Consider the following 22,343-nt stretch of genomic DNA (forward strand, 5'->3'; position numbering starts at 1 on the left):
GCAGAGTTAATGTTTCAGGTCAGTGACCCCTCTTAATTATTTTTTGTCCTTGTCCAATAGCTTTAGTGACTTTTGTATTTGGACCCCTAAATCTCTGCTCGACAATTCCTAGCTTCTCACTATTTAGAAAATACTTTGATTTCCTACCTCCTAACCAATTCCCTATCCAAACCAATAAGTTGCCTCCAATTGTAATTATTTATTTTTTTTTAAAAGTCTCTTGTGTGGAACCTGGTCAAATGTCTTATCTACCACATTAGTTAATTCCTCAAAAAATTCAACTACGTTCATTGGACATGACTTGGCCATTCCAAATCCTTGCTGGCCTTCTCTGATCAGTTCATATTTGTCCAAATGCTTAGTCACTGTCTCCAATAACAGATTCTAGTAACCTCCCCACAACTGACATTGGGCTAACAGAAGTACAATTTCCTAGTTTCTTTCTCTTACAACTTCTTAAATAGCTGAGTGACATTGGAAATCTTCCAATCCAAGGGGACAATTCCTGTAAGCATTTTTTGGAAGATCGTAACTGATGCATCAACAATTTCCTCACCTATTTGTTTCACTACCCTGGAGTGAAACCCATTAGGTCCTGGAGATTTGTCTATCTTTAATCTCATTAGTTTCTTGATCACCATTTTGCATGAGTATTGATGCAGCCAATTCCTCCCCTAGATTTATTTTTAGTTTTCCTTGTATCGCTGGTACTTTATCCACATCCTCTTCTGTCAATAATATGACAGCAAAATACTGCAGATGCTGGAAATCTGAAATAAAAACAAGAAATGCTGGAAATACTCAGCAGGTCTGGCAGCATCTGTGGAGAGAGAAGCAGAGTTAACATTTCCAGGTCAGTGACCACTGACCTGAAAATGTTAACTCCTCTTCTGTCAAGATTGGCTCAGTTGAAACCTGGCCCAGCAATACAGCTCCTTCCTGTTGCAGTACTGGTGCCAATGTTCCATGAAATGGAACCCATCTTTCCCACTTGAGCTTCTAATTAGCAGGCAATGATCAATCACACTTCTCTCTTTTTCTAACTTACTAAGTAATTTAACCTCATTATGGATTCTGGTGTATTTATGAACAGTAGGTTGACTAGCTTATCCTTATGTTTTTTCTTTTTGAATGGTAGGGAGAGCTATGACAAAATTACTGTATACCTTTTTATAACACGCATTTCACAGTGGAAAAGAATGGTCCTGGAGAATGAAATGATTCTCCCAACATTTTGTTCGCATCCAAGAATAGCATTCATGCTTTTAAGCCTGGAAAGACATCAGCTAGGATCGCTAATTTTCTCATTGCCAAATATTATATCTCAGTAACTCAATGGTATTTCACCAATGCATATAAAACAATATCATTGCACATCATGGGCAAAAGACAACACAAAAACATAACTTCAATCATTCAAGCATTTAGCCTACATTCATAAAAAAGGATTTACAGTTGGATTATGTTGATAATACACCCCATTTGGAGAGCAAGCTGATGGCTCCATAACAGAAGTACACATTTACATTTAGGTAGCTTCCCAAGACTGTCTCTGGCTTACAGTAGCAATTAACATGTTCCCTAAACACCACATAGTCTGCGTCTTGTAAATGGAAATGCATCTTTTGGAAACAATTCATGAATTTTCCTGGAACTTGACAGTTAATGGAAAATGTGACAGTATAGTTATGACAAGTTTATATGCATCCAACCCTATACAAATCTCTGGAGGGCTAAACAAAATAGCCTCAGAAGTTTTAATTTTGACCCAAGTATGTTATGTATTTTTTCTTGTCCTGTGAATGCTGCTCCAGAGGGAACACTGTAGCCTTATTTTATGAAGGCCATCTGGGCTGTAACCCTACAAGAACCCAACTTGGCTTTGAAAAACTAACAATGCAGAATTTAACAATGGCAGATTAATAGCAAAAAAGAACAGAAGTTCAATCAAATCCCACTCAACTGAAATACAGACTAAATTGTATTAATAGTGTTCACATCACTGTGAAAGTGATTCTTTTTTCAGTTACCAAAATGCATAACCACCATTTGTTAGAAACAAACAATGCACCAGATTTCTAAAATAGCATACTAGAAAGTAAATCAAGGCCAAGAGCTTCAATAACACTACTTAATGAAAAGTACATAACAGACAAACTGACCGTTTGGTCTCGATTGTTAAATTAGTACTAAATATAACTCTCAAAATGTTTACTTTGAGAGTTTGCACATGTAGAACTTTAACACTGCTCATTTCAAATCCTTCCCAAAAGTGGTAGAGTCTACTTTTTGGCCACTCTGCCCTCAAATCACAAGATGCATGGTAGGATGGGGGAAAATTGGGTCCCTCCACTTCATTACTTCAAACTGAACCTTTATTTTGCCCTAGTTTGATTGCACTGTTTCCACCATCTGGTGCAATAAAACCACACAGCGTCTACAGAGTTCTACATTCCAATGAAGATATCATGCAATAAGGGCTATTTATTTTCTTTTAGATATACATTACATATATTGTAAAAATAAGAGCACGCACATAAAAGCAGTAGGACCATTTGCAGAAATCAATATATAAAATTCCACTAAAAGTTCCCTTCAAATCCCAAAAGATTCTTCATGGTTCTATAAAATTCCACTGTTGGCTGTTAAACTCCAAAAAGGAGGTGGGGGTAATCTCCAAAGCACTATCTGGTGGTGAATTACATCAATCTCAAATGTTAAAAGTGGTTTTATAACAAAAATTGAATTTTTTTCAATGTTTTATCCCTCTGTTTTTCCAGAGAACAAAGACTAAGATGTATTTAATCATACTCCTCATATTGAAATGTCTTGACGGTAGGACAGGAGCTCCAGTGCAGATTCTGTTGCAAATTACAGTATTAACATTACATTGCTTGGTAGGAGAGTGTAAAAATTGAAAAATATATAATCCCAACTGCAGTATGAGAAATTAAATCAGTTACAATAGACACATACATTAAAAATTTCTAACATCCCAATAGCAAAACCCCTAGAGCAATGGGGACATAATAACAAATAAGATACTTAGAAAATCAAAGTAGACTGAAGTACTCACCACTTGACCATTATGAGGGTTCTTATGTGCATATGGGGGACCTCGGATGTGGTTCCACATCTGGCCAGAGGTCATAGCAAGTACAAAACACTGCGGGTGAAAATGTAACAGAAAATTAATGGGCCAGATTTTGAATGTAATAGTGCCTGCCATTAGACAGACTTGCTCCTGCACGTTTCAGCTCAAAACATTTTTGCTCATAAGGGTGCTGAAAGTGTGAACTGGTAACTGCACAGTGTTACAACCGAGGTGGGAGGAGTGCACTGTCTTTTCTAGTTCCACTTCTCCACAGGTCACAACATTTTTAAATGTTTACCCGGTTACCAATACAGCCAATCATACACTTTTTTTAAATCCCAGAATAAAATACACCAACCAGGTTTCTTTAATAAACAACAAAATTATCAAATTATAAAACATGACTTAACCAGTAGTGAAGCAACACATTAACAGATTGAAATATGAAAGCAGAAAGTGCTGGAAATACTCAGGTCAGGCAGCATCTGTGGAAAGAGAAGCAGAGTTAACATTTCAGGCGTGTGACCTTTCATCAGAAGAGACCTGAAACATTAACTCTGCTTCTCTCTTCACAGGGCGGCACAGTGGCGCAGTGGTTAGCACCGCAGCCTCACAGCTCCAGGGACCCGGGTTCGATTCCGGGTACTGCCTGTGTGGAGTTTGCAAGTTCTCCCTGTGTCTGCGTGGGTTTTCTCCGGGTGCTCCGGTTTCCTCCCACAAGCCAAAAGACTTGCAGGTTGATAGGTAAATTGGCCATTATAAATTGTCACTAGTAGAGGTAGGTGGTAGGGAAATATAGGGACAGGTGGGGATGTTTGGTAGGAATATAGGATTAGTATAAATGGGTGGTTGATGTTCGGCACAGACTCGGTGGGCCAAAGGGCCTGTTTCAGTGCTGTATCTCTAATCTAGATGCTGCCTGACCTGCTGAGTATTTCCAGCACTTTGCTTTTATTTCAAATTTCCAGCATCTGCAATGTTTTGCTGTTATTGAAATATGAAAGTTCCCCTTTTTAAATTCCCCACACACCAACTCATATACACTGAAAAATATAGAAATTCTCTCTGCAGAGGTCTCTTACCAAAAAAACACAAAAAATACTTTGTCCAAATACTTGCTAATTCTTGAAGAAAAAAAAAGATATGGAAAGATATCAGTTGTCCCTTTTTGGTCTAGCATCCCAAATACGCGTAGATGGCAGTCATTGGGATCTTTCTAGAGCTGTTCTTTTCAAGCGACGCTGAAGATCTGTTTTGGCAGGCTTTCCAGGAGAAATGCTGCATCAGGAGTTTCTGGCAGGCTTTTCAGGAGAAGTACAGCATCAGTTTCTCTATTTCTTACACTTAATTCTGAGGAAGTTCTCAAAGAGATGGAAGAGGGTGAGCTGATCGTGGCTGCTCTCTTGGCTGGTTTTCTCCAACTGCCCTCAAAACAGTTCACACCCCAACACACTGTCCAAAGCGAAACCAAAAATAATCTCAAAAGTCAAGCCTCCTGACCCCTATAAATCTTGACCTGCCTCTTCTCTAAACATCTTCCCCAGGTCACCAAGGTTTCTGTTGTTTATTGCTTAAAGCACATGACTTCCAGCAAGGCTGTTTTTAAACAAATTCTCAGTGTCCTTTCAATAAATTAACAAAACAAAATCCAGCTTTTATGAAATCTTCATCCTCCTCAACAAATCATTCTCCACAATTTAAATGCAAGCCCTTAAAAACATATTAACAAAAAATACAGAGGCACTTTCGTAACAACAGCGAGGGAACTTGAGCATCTGGGACCTGAGTGAACAGGGATCTCCTTAACTAGATTTAATGATTGGGAAACAAACACTGGAAGAATTGAGGAGGGTAAATTAAATGTCCAATCAGGTAGAGAGACAGAAATAAAGAGGGAAAGAAAGATTGGATTACAATATAAATTTAAAATCTCTGAAAAATTCAAAACCTGAAGGAATGAGACACCACATTTGTAAGAGTTAATTTTCAGTCCCAGTAGGTTGATTGACAGTCATTAAAACTTGTCAGTCGTTAAAAGGGTACTTACACTTGTAATTACTGAACATCTACGGCGGGTTTAGTTTCTAGCTATTGTACAAATACAGCAACTTCATGACATTCAACGGTGACGCAGACAGCGAGATGCCATTTTCATGAAATTAACAGCGGAGTGACGCAACTTGAACAGCAACTTTGATATTCACATTTAACTGTGCATCTCCCCTACTTGAAGTTGCTGTAGAATTTATGCATGGTTAACTGCTATTTTGACAGCAAAATCTTGGCCGATGTTTTTTGCATTCAAAAAGTCCATCACCTCCAATTTCCATTATTCCTATTTCTTTCAGAATTATTTATCTATGCAGGTTTGTTAAACAGCAGGCAAGAATGAGGCAATTTTCATTTTGTAATCTTTTCCCCGATCTGTTGCTTTCCTGCTGTAGTGTTCTTCTAGGAGCTGCAACATTTCAGTCACAAATATCTTCACTCGTGTCAAACTGCTGAATATTAAGTGCAGTAGGTACCATTAACAGATAGGGTGACATCAGAACTGCCCATTTTTTCCACTATCAATAATCGTTTTAAAGCTCTCTCCCCTGCACCATCCACCCTCAACTTCAACAAATGAGGAGCTCATGGCCTTCTTTGCCACTAAGATCGAAACCATCATTCAGCTGCCTCTGCCACATTCCTGTCTTCCCCTTGTCCCCCATGCTAAAGTTCCAAGGTCCCCATCTGTCCTAGCCCAGAACTCATATCTTTCCTTTGTTTCTCTTATCGCCCCTCATGCCTCTGAGCTTTAGTCCACAAGGCTCACCTTGTTCTTTTGAACTTATTCCAACTAAACTGACCACCTAATTTCCTTTTCGCTCCCATTCCAGCCAATATTGTAAATGGTTCCCTCTCCTCGGGTACTATCACCTTCCTTTCAAATCTGCCATCACCTGCACCGGAGATGTTTTCCACAGCAAACATTCTTTGGCAATACTGAGATTTTTAAATTGATGCCAAATTTTGTGCTAAACTGAAGACTTACTTTTCATATGAGATCCTTAAGGGTCCCCAGATGAAGAAGACACTGAACCTGTAAGTTTGGAATAGATTCAAATCAAAGTCCCAAACACTCCACCTCTCACTGCTTCAAACACCACAGCTTTACATCAATTTATTATTTTTAATGGTGAAATTTTCAACATAGGCATGTAACTAACCCAGGAAAAGGAATACACAACAAAGCAGGGTGAAACTTAGGAATAAATGGTTTCATTTTCACTTACCAAAGCAACAAATGCCCAGCCATTTTTGTTATATAGGAAGTCAAGGTTATTCCGCCGAAGGTACACAAGTCCACCAATTATGGCAAGTAAAAATCCCAGCATCAAGGGCCCTGCATAGTTTGGAGGCCTTATCACTCGGATCTGTTTTTTTAAAAAAAAAGAAAATGTCAAAAGGAAAATTTGGTTGAAAACTACTGTTGATATTTTACAATTACATACAGATAATATTCTTTTGTATCACGCATTGATGTCAGTCATGTACAATTTAAAAATATAATTAACAGGCTCACGAACTGTTATTTGACAATATTAAATGTCACACCCATCTGTCAGATGAAATGCCAAACCAAGTTTGCGTGTTCAGGTGTGGATAAAAGATCCCATGGCAGTACATTGAGAGAACCAGAGTTCTACCCATGCCCTAGCTAGCATGCTCCCTCAACTAATATCACCACAACAGATTAACTAGTCATTTATTCCATTGCTAATTGTGGGACCTTGCTGCGTAAATTGGCTGCGTGTTTGCCAGCATAAGTGACTACACTTCAAAAATAATTCATTGGCTGTGAAATGCATGCGACATCCTGTAAATGTGAAAGGGACTATATAAATGCAAGTTCTTTTTCCATCTTCTAATTGTAAGAATCCATTAAGTCTGTATTTTTTGCTTCACTAGTGTCTCAGTGAACTTATTCAATGCACAGCTGATCCACTGACAGGAAAGATCCAAGATTCAAACAAGATCTGTGTTCACTTGCCGAATCTCAGTTAAGACAGTTGCAGTGGTCCTATAATGTCCCTGTGTTAAGTAGGGTATTAATTTTGGGGTTTTATGCTAGATGTTTCCTCAGGTGTAGCATCACAAGCCTCATGCATCCTACAGAACTTGATTACATAGATCACAAGGTCAAGCGGAGAACCCTCATCACTGTTCTCCAGTTTACTGGAAAGTATCAAATGCCACCATGCAATGTCGTCTTTAGTACGAGGAGCAACACACACTTCATCAGGACACAGATCAGGCTATAAACAAGTAGACAATTTCATGAAACATTAAGTAGGTAAATGACAGCGCTCCATATAAAAATCTATTTACAGTCATTATAAACTTGACTAATCTCCTTGAAATGTCAAAAACAAAGATGCTTTTGTTAACCCTCAAAATTAAAATGAATCTTTGAGATGTGATGGCTTACTTCTTCTATGGCTAGCAACTACCAAGAAGTCCTCTGACTTGCCACATACAGCTGATGGCCTAAGATAAAATTCCTCTCAAGATATCCCGGGACAAAAGTTTATTTGATTTATGTCAGCTAACATACAAAAGACACAGCAATAAAGTAACTTATTTCATAGAATCAGAACAGTATAACACAGTAGGAGAGCTGGCATGTACATTGGAGAAACACGGACGCATAAGTGAGGATGAGCAGTATCTGAACAGTTTACTCCAGACCTTGGTCACACCTCGTAGAGGGGTACTGGTTCAGAATGGGTTTGATGTGACCAATAGTGGAGTTGCATGTCGTCTGAACAGTAGGGATGGCAGGTTTCCTTCCATAAAGGACATCAGTGACCCAGTAGGGATTTTAAAACTAACAGCTTCATGGGCATTTTAAAGATGTTGGCTTTTTTGTTATCTAACAGCTATGGTTAGATTGAACTCCAAGTTAACCACTACATGGTTCTCCTCAAAAACATAGCAGTAGCATACAGCATAGCCCTGCAACATTTTAAACATACAGTTCAAATTTTCTTTTTACCAATTTTCCTCTCGAAGTCACTGACTCATTGTTCTATGTAAATCCGAAGCCAGACTGTCTTCCAGTACTTTGCCCAAATGTCTATCATTCAGGTACAAGCCTCAGCAGTAACCGTAAACCAACATCACAACCCAGCCCACCTCTGTCCTTATCTGACATTAACAAACACACTTCCAGTATAACTTAAGCCAGGACCATTCCTAGTTTGTGTGGCCCAACCACTCACTAAACCACTGGGGAAGTCCATTTTAGCTTTATAACCCAGATTACAAATGCAGCCACTGGAAGGGCACTGGCATTTTAAGACAAGGGATTAAAAAATAAATACAAAGATCATAAAATGCTGTGCAATGCTTATGTGCTCATCTGAAAGAGAAAGAATGAACACCCTTTGAGTGTGACCTTCAATATTGATCCATTGTTGTTGTTGATGTGCATTCCCAAAACTTTGTATTTTTTTATATTACGATAATTGGGATGGAAGATAGATGTGTATACTCCAGAAAGCCAGTTGGTAAAGGATAGAACTGGAGCCAATCTTCACACTTAAGCTTTTTTTTTTTAAAAACAGGGTTACACATTACAAGCATTCACCTCCTAACCCAACAACCATAGTTTCAATCTCTCTATTTATTGGGGGCACAAGAGAATCCCCAGTTAATGCCCACCACCTATAAATAAATATACAACAAACAAGATGTTAATAGTCTATTTGTGTAATCATCACTGACTTACATTTATCTCTGTCCTATCAGCAATCCATCGTGCAATCTGCTCAGCTGCAAATCCCCGAACTTGAAGCTCATAAGTGTCTGCTCGTTTTGGTTTCCCTTTAGCAGGGAAATGCATGAATGTTGGAGCAGAATTCATATTGAGCTGGACAAAAACAAATGTTGAAGGTTTATTACATTATTACTTTTTGACTATTCCTAGTTCCCCAATTTGCTGCCTCTCTCTCACAACAGTAGTAACTTATGTTAACATGAGGTTTGCCACGGTCCTATAGTTTTTTTCCCCCCGGGAATATGCGGTTCGCCTTTAAGGCTTGCAAAGGATCAGTATTGCTTTAAGAACCAGCAAGCCTCAGGAGTTACAGAAAGGTACATTTTTGGTTGCTGTTAGAAACAGCCATTTGGAGACTGCGAATCAAAGGGTGCATTCTCGTTACCATAGATACAGCCACTGGGAGTGAGTCTCATGCGATACATTTGTTACAATTCAATCTTGAACTGGCTTTGAGTTGAAGACAGTTTGTTCGAACAGAACAGAGACAGAGGACACAGCTTTCAGGTGTGCTAAACACCACAAAGAACTCTCAACCATTTAAACTAAAGGAATAGGAAATTTAATCCATTTAATTATCTCTCAAAATTCAAAAAAAAAAGTCAAGCCAAAAACAGAGATCTCTGGCAATTTAAACTGAAGGAAGGGAAGTTAGACTGTGAGAATCTTTTATCCCATAAAAACTCTAAAGGCAGACTGATTTTATTGAAAATATTTGCACGTCATTAATTGTTGAAATTCGCCGGAGAAGGAAAGCATCACCTACTGCTGGAGTTAGATTACGGACAGTTATACTGTGGGAGAACCTTTTTTTTTGCATCGGACGACTGTGAGGACTTCGAGCAACTTTGGACTGTAAATTTGCAAGGACTCTAATTTTTTTTTTACTTTAAATGTTGTTTATATCTTCATAGTGTTTAAGAATTTAGTTCTTCTAATTAAAGAGTTAATTTGTTTATTTAAAGACACCTGGTTTGGTTAGGCTCATTTGGGGGTTAATAGATGGTACAATTTGGCTGGGTCTTTAATTTGTAAAGTTTTTAATGATAGGTTAGGCGATCTGTGGAGCGACGGGATTGAATTATCAGTCAGTTTCTCCCACCACAATCAGAATAATATATTTTGATTGGGGGCTTTGACTGGAGTGGTCGGTCGTAACATATTTATTGGGGACTCATCCGCAATTTGAACAACATTAATGGAAGGGCTCGCTCAAGATTTGAGACACATATTAATTGGTTTCTGGATTTGAATCATATCTTAATTGGGAGCTCGCTCGCAGTTGAACCACATTTAAGTCAGTGGCTCGTGTCTGGGATCAGAATCAGATTAATCTGGAGGGCTCACATTTGGAATCATAGTAATTACTCGTCTCTGGGATAACATATAAATTGGGGTCTTGCATTTGGCATCAGATTAATTGCTCTCGAGTCTGGGATCTTATCAATTGGAAACTTGATTGTTGGGATCTAAATCTGACACTAATTACAAAGAAATTAAAAGAACCAGGTCTCTTGTATAATGAAGTACAGTCTATATCATTGTTATGGCATTAGTGGTTGTAGCAGAGTTTTTGGGAAAGCAGAATGTTTCCGAGTGACTTGATAATTTTAACTATGAGCAAATTAAAAGAACTCGCAGTGAAACTGGGTTTGGAATTAAATTCAGGTGCCAAAAAAGCAGGGATAATTGACATAATAGCCAAACAGCTGCAATTAATAGAAGATGTTGATGATACAGATGAAGGGCAATACGAGGAACAAGAAAGGGAATACGAGAGATATGAAGGTAGTAAGTCTGAGAGTGATACAGTTGTATTGGCTAGGATTCAGTTAGAAACAAAAAAAAAAATCTTGAGGCGGAAAAAGAATTAAGAAAACTTGAATTGAAAAAAAAGAGGAAAGGGAAAAAGAAAAACTAATAGCATTAAGAAAACTTGAACTTCAGAGAGAGAGAGTGAAAGAGAAGAGAGGGAATTTAAATTAAAAGAGAAGAAACTAAGACAAAGAGGTAGTCTTAAATCTAGGGAAAATTCGGGTCAGGAAGAATCTGAATTTAGATCAGGACCCAGTGAGAAGTTGTTTAAATTTATACAGGCTCTTCCTAAGTTTGAGGAAAGGGACGTACAGGCATTTTTTATATCTTTTGAAAAAATAGCCAAACAGATGAAATGGCCAAAAGAAAGCTGGACGTTGCTCATGCAGGGCAGGCTGGTAGGCAGAGCTCATGAAGCTTATGCCATGCTTTCTGAAGCGGCTTCTGCAGATTATGAGATGGCAAAAAAGGCTATTCTTGCTGTGTATGAGTTAGTCCCTGAAGCTTACCGTCAGAAGTTGAGGAACTTACGGAGATTGACTGGCAGACATATTTAGAATGAGAGGGTGAAGAAACTGAAATTTGACCATTGGATACGGGCATTAAAGATAGAAACCACATACGAGAACCTTCGAGAATTAATTCTCTGAGAAGAGTTTAAAAACTCCATTCCTTCATAGTGAGAACTCAGATAACCCTAAAGTTTTGAAAGCTGGCAAGCAGCAGAGATTGCTGATGATTTTGAGCTTGTGAATAAGCCAACCTATCTTGTCCGTCACCCCCATAAACCAGAGAAGGATAGAAAGTGGGAGAGTGAAAGGAAGGCAAGTTGCCAGGGACAAGGAGGAACAGCTGGGAATACCCCAGGATCAACTCCTCAGATTAGAAAGGAAGGTGCTGAGGGTAGAAGTGAGGTTCGCAAGCCAAAGTGTTATCATTGCAACAAAACGGGTCATCTTCATTCAGAGTGCTGGAAATTGCGAGGTAAACTCATAGGACTTGTTGGGGTACGCAAAGTTAGTGCAGAGGAAAAAGACTCTGACAGAGTATAGTAGACCAGGCTATAGCTTTAACGACAGCTGTGAATGTGAAACCAGATACTAAAACTAAGAGGAGTATAGAGGTTAAGAATAAACTACCTGAGGGTTATAATTATTTTTTTCGTCAAAGGAGAGAGTAACTCGGTATCCTGTAAGTGAGGCAGGAAAACCTATTATACTCAGGGATACAAGAGCAACCCAAACACTCTTGCTGGGGAAAGATACAAGGTTTCCACCAGAGAGCGCCTTGAATGTTAAAGTTTTAGTAAATGGAATTGGTGGGGAGCATATACCCGTACCTTTGTATATAGTATGCCTGGAGTGTAACTTAATATCTGGGATAGTACCTGTAGGTGCTGTCCACAGTTTACCAGGAAAGGGAATTGATCTACTCCTAGGAAACGATTTGGCTGGATCATAATTATGTTTCTCCTATGGATACAGAGGAACCATGTGAAATTAAGGAAACAGAGCAATAACAGGAGCAAGTTCTGGGAATATTTCCTGCGTGTGTAGTTACCCGAGCAATGGCTAAACAGGATCCATTGTCGGAGGTAAAAGGGGCACCACAAATAGATAATCAGGCATCTGAAACCTTATTTGGGGATTTAGATAATCCAAATGAGATGTTTAACTGATCGTCTATCATTGCAGCACAGCAAGCTGATCCAGAGATCTACCAAATAGCACAGATGGCTCTGTCAGAAGTTGAGGCGAAAGGAGTTCCGGAAGGCTATTATATGGCAAACGGGGTTTTGAGGAGAAAATGGAGACCGCTTCATAGACCTGTCGACGAAGACTGGACAGTTGTTGAACAGAAGTGGTACCACCTAGATATCGACAAGGATTATTAAGGTTAGCACACGACATTCCTTTTGCAGGACATAGGGGAATTCGGAAGACCAAAACACGCATAAGCCAACGTTATTACTGGCCAGGTCTTAGAAAGGATGTGAGACAATTTTGTAGGACCCGTCAAATGGTGGGAAAACCACAACCTACCGTAAAACCCACACCACTAGTTCCCATACCAGTGTTTGAGGAACCATTTAGCAGGGTATTGATAGACTGCGTAGGGCCCTTGCCGAAAACAAAAGCGGGGCATCAGTACATACTTACTATCATGGATATGGTTACTCGATTTCCCCGAGGCCATTCCTTTGAGGACAATTACTACTAGAATAGTGGTAGAGAAGTTAACCCAATTCTTTACGAAATATGGATTACCACTTGAAGTTCAATCAGATCAAGGTTCTAATTTCATGTCTGGGATATTAGAAGTCATGGGCAATCTGGGAATTAGACAGTTGAAATCTTCAGCATATCACCCACAGTCACAGGGAGCTTGAGAGAGATATCACCAGACTCTCAAAACGATGATTAGAACATACAGTCATGAATATCCACATGACTGAGATAAAGGACTAGACTTTCTTTTATTTGCCACCAGAGACTCACCAAATGAGTGTACAGGCTTCAGTCCTTTTGAACTGGTTTATGGACATGAAGTAAGAGGTCCTCTAAAACTTAAAGGACAGCTTCTTGGAACAAAAGAATGAATCCTCGCTGCTAGGCTATGTATCAGTGTTCTGGGAAAGGCTCACAAAAGCTTGTAGTGTGGCTCAGGAACACCCTGAAGCATCCCAAGCCAGTATGAAAAGATGGGCAGACAAGAATGCAAAAGCCCGAGATTTTCAACCAGGGGATTAAGTATTAGTGTTGTTACTATTCCAGGGAGAACCATTAAAAGCACGGTTCAGTGGGCCATATCATCATCTTCTTTGGCCTGCTGGTCTTGAGAGACAATGGGTAAGAGCCTAGAGGTGGTCAGTGGTTTGTGGAGCAGCGCCTGGAGTGGCTATAAAGTCCAATTCTAGAATGACAGACTCTTCCACTGGCGCTGCAGAAAAAATTGGTTGTCGGGGCTGTTACACAGTTGGCTCTCTCCTTGCACTTGTCTTTTTTCCTGCCAACTGCTAAGTCTCTTCAACTCGCCACTCTTTAGCCCCGCCTTTATGGCTGTCCACCAGCTCTGGCAATCATTGGCAACTGACTCCCACGACTCGTGGTCAATGTCGCAGGACTTTAATGTTGCATTTGCAGACGTCTCAAGGACTTCTGCGTTGGAGATACAGTCCTGCCACCTGATGCCAAGGATTCTCCGGAGGCAGCGAAGATGGAATGAATTGAGACGTCGCTCTTAGCTGACATATGTTGCCCAGGCCTCGGTGCCGTAGAGCAAGGTACTGAGGACACAGGCTTGAAACACTTGGACTTTTGTGTTCCATGTCAGCGCGCCATTTTCCCACACCCACCTGGCCAGTCTGGACATAGCAGCGGAAGCCTTTCCCATGCGCTTGTTGATTTCCACATCGAGAGACAGGTTACTGATGTTAGTTGAGCCTAGGTAGGTGAACTCTTGAACCACTTCCAGAGCGTGGTAGTCAATATTGATGGATGGAGCATTTCTGACATCCTGTCCCATGATGTTCATTTTCTCGAGGCTGATGGTTAGGCCAAATTCGTTGCAGGCAGCCGCAATCCTGTCGATGAGTCTCTACAGACACTCTTCTATGTGGGATGTTAATGCAGCATCGTTAGCAAAGAGGAGTTCCCTGATGAGGACTTTCCATACTTTGGTCTTCGCTCTAAGAAGGGCAAGGTTGAACAACCTGCCATCTGATCTTATTGGAGGAAAGCTCCTTCTTCTGGAGACTTGAACGCATGTGAGAGCAGCAGGGAGAAGATCCCAAACAGTGTAGGTGCAAGCACACAGCCCTGTTTCATGCCACTCAGGATAGGAAAGGGGTCTGATGATGCACCGCAATGCTGAATTGTGCCTTTCATATTGTCATGGAATGAGGTGATGATACTTAGTAGCTTTGATGGACATCCGATCTTTGCTAGTAGTCTGAAGAGGTCAAAGAGATCAATGAAAGCAACGTAGAGGGGCATCTGTTGTTCGCAGCATTTCTCCTGTAGCTGGCGAAGGGAGAACACCATGTCAACAGTGGAACACTCTGCTTGAAAGCCACACTGTGCCTCAGGGTAAACATGCTCAGCCAGCCTCTGCAGCCTGTTTAAAACGACTCGAGCGAAGGCTTTCCCCATTATGCTGAGCAGGGAGATTCTACGGTAGTTGTTGTAGTCACCGTGGTCACCCTTGTTCTTATAGAGGGTGATGATATTGGCATCGCGCATGCCCTTTGGTACTGCTCCCTCATCCCAGCACAGACAAAGCAGTTCATGGCGTGCTGAGAGCATAGAAGGCTTGGCACTCTTCATTATTTCAGGGGTAATGCCGTCCTTTCCAGGGGCTTTTCCACTGGCTAGAGAATCAATGGCATCACTGAGTTCCGATTTTATTGGCTGTTCGTCCAGCTCATCCATGACTGGCAGAGACTGGGCTGCATTGACATTTTCCCTGGAGTACAGTTCTAGGTAGTGCTCCACCCAGCAGTCCATTTGCTTGCGTTGGTCAGTGATCTTTTCCCCTGATTTAGACTGGAGGAGGGTGATCTTCTTGATGGTTGGCCCAAAAGCGCTCTCAATGCCATCATACATTCCTTTGATGGTTCCGGTGTCGGAAACCAGCTGAATACGACTGCATAGGTTTTGCCAGTAGTCATTTGCACAGCACCTGGCTGTTCTTTGTGCAGCGCTTCTGGCTACTTTAAGTGCTACAATGTTAACTCGCTGGGGGCTTTCTTGTAGTTTAACAGTGCAGTGTTCGTAGCGGCTATGACAGGTTCCAGCTCTTCAATGTGAGATTGAAACCAGTCTGCATTCTGCTTCTCACGTTTGCCAAAGGTGGTCATTGCTGAGTCATAGATGGCATCTCTAATGTGGGCCCACTTCGTCTGTGCATCCCCTGTAGGAGTGTTTTGAAGGGCTTTTAAGTGAATTTAGAAACTTATGTAACAGCTGTAACAGAAATTCTATTAGTGTTGATGAGCGTGCAGCCCTTCTGCTTGGAGTGATGTAGCTTCTTTGGTTTGAGTCTAACTTTGCTGCACACCAGTGAGTGGTCGGTGTCGCAGTCCGCATTGTGGAAGCTGTGTGTGATTTGGACACTGTTTACAGAGGCTCGCCTTACGACGATGAGGTCCAGCTGGTGCCAACGACATGATCTTGGGTGTCTCCATGAAACCTGGTGACAGGGTTTAGTATGAAAGAATGAGTTGATGATGCAGAGGTTGTGATAGGTACACAACTCCAGCAGTCTCCATCCATTCTCATTCATCCTTCCAATGCTATAGCGCCCAAGTTCGGAGGGCTATATGACCCATATAGAGTGATCAAAAGAGTGGATAAGGTAGATTACTTGATTGGCACCCCTGATCGCCAGAAGAACCACCGGTTGTGTCACATTAATATGCTCGAACAATATTACCGCATAGAGGAAGATAAGCCAGTACAGGTATGTCAGGTAATCGGGACTGTAGAGAAGGAAAAGGATAGTGAGGATGAGGCAGATTTAGGCCTAGGAAATTCTCAGATTGAACCTCCAACTGTCAGATTAGTGAACACAGAATGGCTAGGAAGATTGGACGATATGCTTTTACACTTAGGGGCAAAACAGCGAGAAGACCTAACCAGGCTTTTCACGTTTAAAAGAGTTTGTAGGGATCAGCCGGGATATACAACCTTAACCACATATCATGTGGACATAGGGGGCACCGTTCCTTTAAAATGACATCCTTACCGCTCGAGTCCAGACAAACAGGCCTAAGTGAAAGCAGAGATCCAGTACATGCTGGAAAACAATTTGATTGAACCTAGTCAGAGTACCTGGAGTTCGCCAGTCGTTCTAGTACCTAAACCTGACTGGTCAACCCGATTTTGTATAGAATATAGGAAAGTTAATGCTGTAACAAAGGCAGACTCCTACCCAATTCCACGTTTAGAAGACTGCATCAACAGAGTTGGCAGCGCTAAGTTTCTTACCAAGATTGACTTGTTAAAGGGATACTGGCAATTTCCTTTGACTCCTCGAGCCAAAGAGATATCAGCTTTTGTAACGCCTGACAGTCTTTATCAGTGCTGGGTGATGCCATTTGGGCTAAAAAATCCCCCAGCAACTTTTCAAAGATTAATGAATCAGGTGGTTGCCAGTGTTCCCAACTGTGCAGTATATCTCGATGATGGACTAATATATATAGTAACACTTGGCAAGAACACATAAACCAATTAAAACTTTTGTTTAAAAAGTTACGAACTGCAGACTTGGTGGTAAGTTTGGGAAAAAGTGAATTTGGAAAGGCAAGAGTAACTTACCTTGGACACATAGTGGGGCAAGGTCAGGTATTACCAAAAATGGCAAAAGGTGCAAGCCTTAATGGAGTTCCCTATCCCTAAATCTAAAGTGGAAATAATGAGGTTTTTAAGGATGTGCGGGTTTTATCGGAAATTCGTATGAAACCAGGATTATAAAGGAGATATTAATATACACTGACCATAACCCATTAACATTCAAGAAAAGTTCAAGAACCGAAATGCTAGAATCTTTAGATGGAGTCTGTTGTTACAGCCTTATCATCTGAAGGTTGTACACATTTCGGGGGAAAATAATGTTATCGCCGACTCTTTGTCGCGGATTTAACGACGTGGATGGTGATCAGAACGCTGTTGATTAGTAGAGTATATCTGTAAATGCGGGGAAAAAAATGTTAGTGTTGGTCAATTTGTTTTTTTTTACCAATTGTAATGACACGCATTTCAGGAATGGCGTTTCATTCTGCTAGTGGCGGAACTGTCACGGTCCTGTAGTTTTTTTTCTGGGAATGTGCGGTTTGCCTTTAAAGCTTGCAAAGGATCAGTATTGCTTCAAAAACCGGCAAGCCTCAGGAGTTACAGAAAGGTGCATTTTCAGTTCCCATTAGAAACAGCCATTTGGAGACTGCGATTCAAAGGGTGCATTCTCATTACCATAGATACAGCCACTGGGAGTGAGTCTCATGCGATACATTTGTTACAATTCAATCTTGAACTGGCTTTGAGTTGAAGACAGCTTGTTCGAACAGAACACACAGACAGGACACAGCTGTGGTGTTTAGCACACCTGAAAAAAAAAGAGCTCTCAACCATTTAAACTGAAGGAATAGGAAATATAGTCAGTTTAATTACCTCTCAAAATTCTTTAAAAAAAGTCAAGCCAAAAACAGAGATCTCTGGTAATTTAAACTGAAGGAAGGGAAGTTAGACTGTGACAATCTTCTATCCCACAAAAACTCTAAAGGCAGACTGATTCTATTGAAAGTGTTTGCAAGTCGTTAATTGTTGAAATTCGCTGGAGAAGGACAGCATCACCTATTGCTGGAGTTAGACTACGGACTGTTCTGCTGTGGAAGAACCTTTTTTTGGGCATTGGATGACTGAGGACTTCAAGCAACATTGGACTGTAAATTTGCAAGGACCCTAATTTTTTCTATTTTAAATGTTGTTTATATCTTCATAGTGTTTAAGAATTTAGTTCTTCTAATTAGAGTTAATTTGTTGATTTAAAGACACCTGGTTTGGTTAGTCTCATTCGGGGGTTAATAGATGGTACTATTTGGCTGGGTCTTTCTTTAATTTGTAAAGTTTTAAATGATATGCTAGGTGATCTGTGGAGCGACGGGATTGAATTATCAGTGCGTTTCTCCCACCACAATCAGAATAACATTTTGATTGGGGGCTTTGACTGGAGCGGTGGGTCGTAACAGGTTCTACAGGTGTCTGCAGCACTCCAGTATTATGCCCAAGTGGTCATTCTCTGAGTGTCAGAATGCTATTTACACAGCATTTATAGCACAGACACAGGCCATTCAGCCAAATTGATCTATACTGGTGTTGATCTGAATTAAAGCCTGACTACCCGACCCAAACCCGACTACATGTGTTCAGCATTCAGGCTCGGGTTGGACTGTACTGTTTCGTTTTGTGTTGTTTTCTTTTTAATCTACGTTTTGACGAGATTTTTTTCTGTTTCAATAACGTTTGATATTTTCAGGTCGGGTCAGGCATGAAAAAAAATTAAAGGACTCGGGCTCCAGTCAGGTTCAGTTTCACTGTGGTCGGGTCAGGCTTTAATTTTATACCCAAGCAGGCCTTTAATCTGAATTATGCCGTTCAGCAAATCACTAGATTTTGATTAGGAATGTCAAGTTTACTCAATTTTCCCCTCATCAGCCTGTTAACACTCATATTGTTGCTTTAGCTAAAAATTAGCTGAGGGCAGACAATGGGTTGACTGCTCACTAATCATATCACGCTGTGATTTAACCCACTGTCCTTTCAGAGTGGCGCAGTGGTTAGCACCGCAGCCTCACAGCTCCAGGGACCCGGGTTCGATTCTGGGTACTGCCTGTGTGGAGTTTGCAAGTTCTCCCTGTGTCTGCGTGGGTTTTCCCCGGGTGCTCCGGTTTCCTCCCACAGCCAAAGACTTGCAGGTGATAGGTAAATTGGCCATTGTAAATTGCCCCTAGTGTAGGTAGGTGATAGGGAATATGGGATTACTGTAGGGTTAGTATAAATGGGTGGTTGTTGGTCGGCACAGACTCGGTGGGCCGAAGGGCCTGTTTCAGTGCTGTATCTCTAAATAAATAAATAAAATAAATAAAAACAATCCAATAAAATCAACAAAAATAAAATGCACAATCACCAATTGGTTTTTGTCCTAGTGCACTGGTAAAGAAAGGAAAAAAGAATCTTTTTCTTTCTCTACTAGAATATGTAAGGCAAGATTAGCAAAACACGTCGAAGACAATAGTGTAACATTGTGAACCAGACTGGGATCAGGTGAAATAGTCTCAAAATATTCTCATATCCGGCATCAGTATATTCCTGATGGCTGTTACAAGTAACAAACTAGAATATAAGGCTCCTCAGTTAAAAGCAAGAGGACGGGCCCCCCTTTTTATTTTTAGTTATGTTTTTTTTTTATTTGTTTATTTTGTTTTAGTTTGTTTCCACTGTGCCTACCCACTGTTTTTTTTCATGCTTGTGCTTGGGGCCAGGGCTGTTCATTTTACTGTCAACTGACACCCTCTCTGTATTAACGCTTTGTCTTTCACCACACCATTAACATACCGTTTGCCTTTATTCCATGACCTTCTGGTCAGTTATTCTCTGTGACCTTGTCCTATCAACATCTCTATTGTTAGCTCTTGCCCCACCCCTGCTTTACTTGCTTAAAACCTTTTACATTTCCAATATTTTTTTTTATTTGATTTAGAAATACAGCACTGAAACAGGCCCTTCGGCCTGAGTCTGTGCCGAACAACCACTCATTTATACTAATCCTACATTAATCTCACATTCCCTACCACATCCCCACCATTCTCCTACCACTTACCTACACTAGGGGCAATTTACAATGGCCAATTTACCTATCAACCTGCAAGTCTTTGGCTGTGGGAGGAAACCGGAGTACCCGGCGGAAACCCACACGGTCACAGGGAGAACTTGCAAACTACACACAGGCAGTACCCAGAACTGAACCGGGGTCGCTGGAGCTGTGAGGCTGCGGTGCTAACCACTGCATCACTGTGCCGCCCACGAAGTTCTGAAGGATCACTGACCGGAAACGTTAACTCTGCTTCTCTCTCCACAGATGCTGTCAGACCTGCTGAGTATTTCCACTATCTCTTATTTTTAATTCATATTTCCAGCATCTGCAGTATTTTTGCTTTTATTATAGACATAAAAGCCATTTGTGATTAACCAAGCCTAAATTTTGGTTAGAATAATTCCACCCTGTCAATCTACAACATTTGCTGAGTAGGTATTATCGAGCCTTAAGCAAGCTATTAATAATTGTTCAAAATCTTAATAACTGAATCATGGAAGTAAAGCTTCTTACCTGGTGAAACACATCAGATCCTTCATCAAAGTCCACCATAGCAAAGAAAAGTTTATTTATGAAGGAGCTTGAGTAACGCCAGGAGTTAGCCAGGATTTGGTATTCTTCATCCACTTGCCTTTCGAGAGTTGAAATAAAACGTTTAGGAACTTTTGCAATTCAATACAAAATATAAAACTCACTGATGTATCACACTGTAGTGAGCTTTTAGCACAATAAAAAAGTAGTCATATACTTGCAAACAGTGCACTGGCGCTGTGGCTGCAAGGCAGTGAACATCACAACGATGGAGTAATTCCTTGGCGGAGCTTTCACAAATCGACGGAACTTTTCTCCATTCATCCGAATTACTGCTCGCCTGTTCGCCCATTCCATCATCTGGCCAACTTTTTCAGACAGAAGAGTCTAATGAGGCAAAACATCGACAATGTATAATCCTTGTGACAAAGCTTTGAAAAATAAAGTTTCCTTTTTCTAGTTTCAGTAATAACATACCAATCGAAAAGCAAGCATAGTTAAAATAGCACATTTTAAAACATATGTGGTGATGTCTCTTTTGTGAAAGACTAAATAGTTTTATTCATGAGCAGTATCAAGTGGATCATCAAAAGGACTATATATTTTGTTAGTGATTCAAAACGTTCTTTCAAACACACCTGGAAGAAAAGAAACTTAAAACCTGGATAGTGACTCAATGCAGGATAAAGTACAATCACCAATTGTCCTTAAGCATGTACAAGCTGGCACTCAGTCATATTCCCTATTCGGGGAAATTATTCTAATAATTTTAGAAGGCTGAATCAGGAAACCAGAGAACATTATTCATTTTAAAACAACATTAAGAAAGTTAAGTGAAATCTGTTTCTGCACTTTGGTTCTTCGTTTTTATTTAGATTTATAAAAGACCCAAAAAAGGCGTACTATAATTTTGAACTATCTAGTTCCTATAAAATGCAAGTCTGGAATTTTGCTGATGGTTACTAGTTTCCAAACGCTTAATACATTTCCCTGATATTTGTCCATTATTTTAGGAGGCAACAACCCATTTACTTTAAAAAAGGGCATCTTCACTGAACACATTAAGCAGTACAGAGGTTGAAAAGTCTGCAAGTTGAAAACATTGAAAATGATCTTGAAAACTGAGGGTTTGACTTGGGCACTGGCAAATAAAATTTTGCTTAGATCACAAAGTCAGACAGGCATAGGTTTAACAACAGATTTTGTAACACCTGAAAGGCTTTACATATGACCCTTCATATGCTTAAAATGGAAAGCAATTGCAGTGTATAAGGACATACTACTACCAGGGTAAATGACATGTATATGTGGTACAGTTATCACAAAGTGAAAACCTAATAAATGTTTTCTGTTTTCCTAGTTAGAAGATAACTTGCAAGGAATCCTTTCTCTCATTGTTTTCACTCACCCCTCCCTTGCCTTCCACCCACAATTAAAATTGTTCTCCCATTTTAGCTCACCTCTTCTACAAGAACATATGAAATAGGAGAAAGCCATGTTTATGATCTACTTTCCTGCCTAACCCTATATCCCTCGATTCCCTTAGTGCCTAAAATTGTGTGCATGTCAGTCACTGACTGATATAGGTCTACGTTTAAAGACATCGGATTACTAACTCTGGTCACTAGCAGTAGGTTGACTGGATTCCACTATTGTGACAAAGTATCTCACTTTACGGCCCCGAACTGATCTCAGCAGAAAAAATTCTAA

At 40.4% G+C, this 22,343-nt stretch overlaps 1 protein-coding gene across 2 annotated transcripts in view; it reads right to left on the reverse strand.

Moving 5' to 3' along the window:
* LOC137377553 (magnesium transporter protein 1) overlaps nt 1-22,343 on the reverse strand; it is a 53,385-nt gene that overhangs the window by 25,353 nt on the left and 5,689 nt on the right. For both annotated transcript variants that reach the window (XM_068047286.1, XM_068047287.1), the window contains exons 2-6: nt 20,851-21,020; nt 20,616-20,733; nt 8,871-9,011; nt 6,373-6,513; nt 3,077-3,166 (exon numbers count right to left, since the gene is read on the reverse strand). In XM_068047286.1, coding sequence (XP_067903387.1) covers nt 3,077-3,166; nt 6,373-6,513; nt 8,871-9,011; nt 20,616-20,733; nt 20,851-21,020 — 660 coding nt within the window. The remainder of the gene's footprint in view (nt 1-3,076; nt 3,167-6,372; nt 6,514-8,870; nt 9,012-20,615; nt 20,734-20,850; nt 21,021-22,343) is intronic.

Source organism: Heterodontus francisci, chromosome 15 (genome assembly GCF_036365525.1).
Source record: "Heterodontus francisci isolate sHetFra1 chromosome 15, sHetFra1.hap1, whole genome shotgun sequence".
NCBI classification, from domain to species: Eukaryota; Metazoa; Chordata; class Chondrichthyes; order Heterodontiformes; family Heterodontidae; genus Heterodontus; species Heterodontus francisci.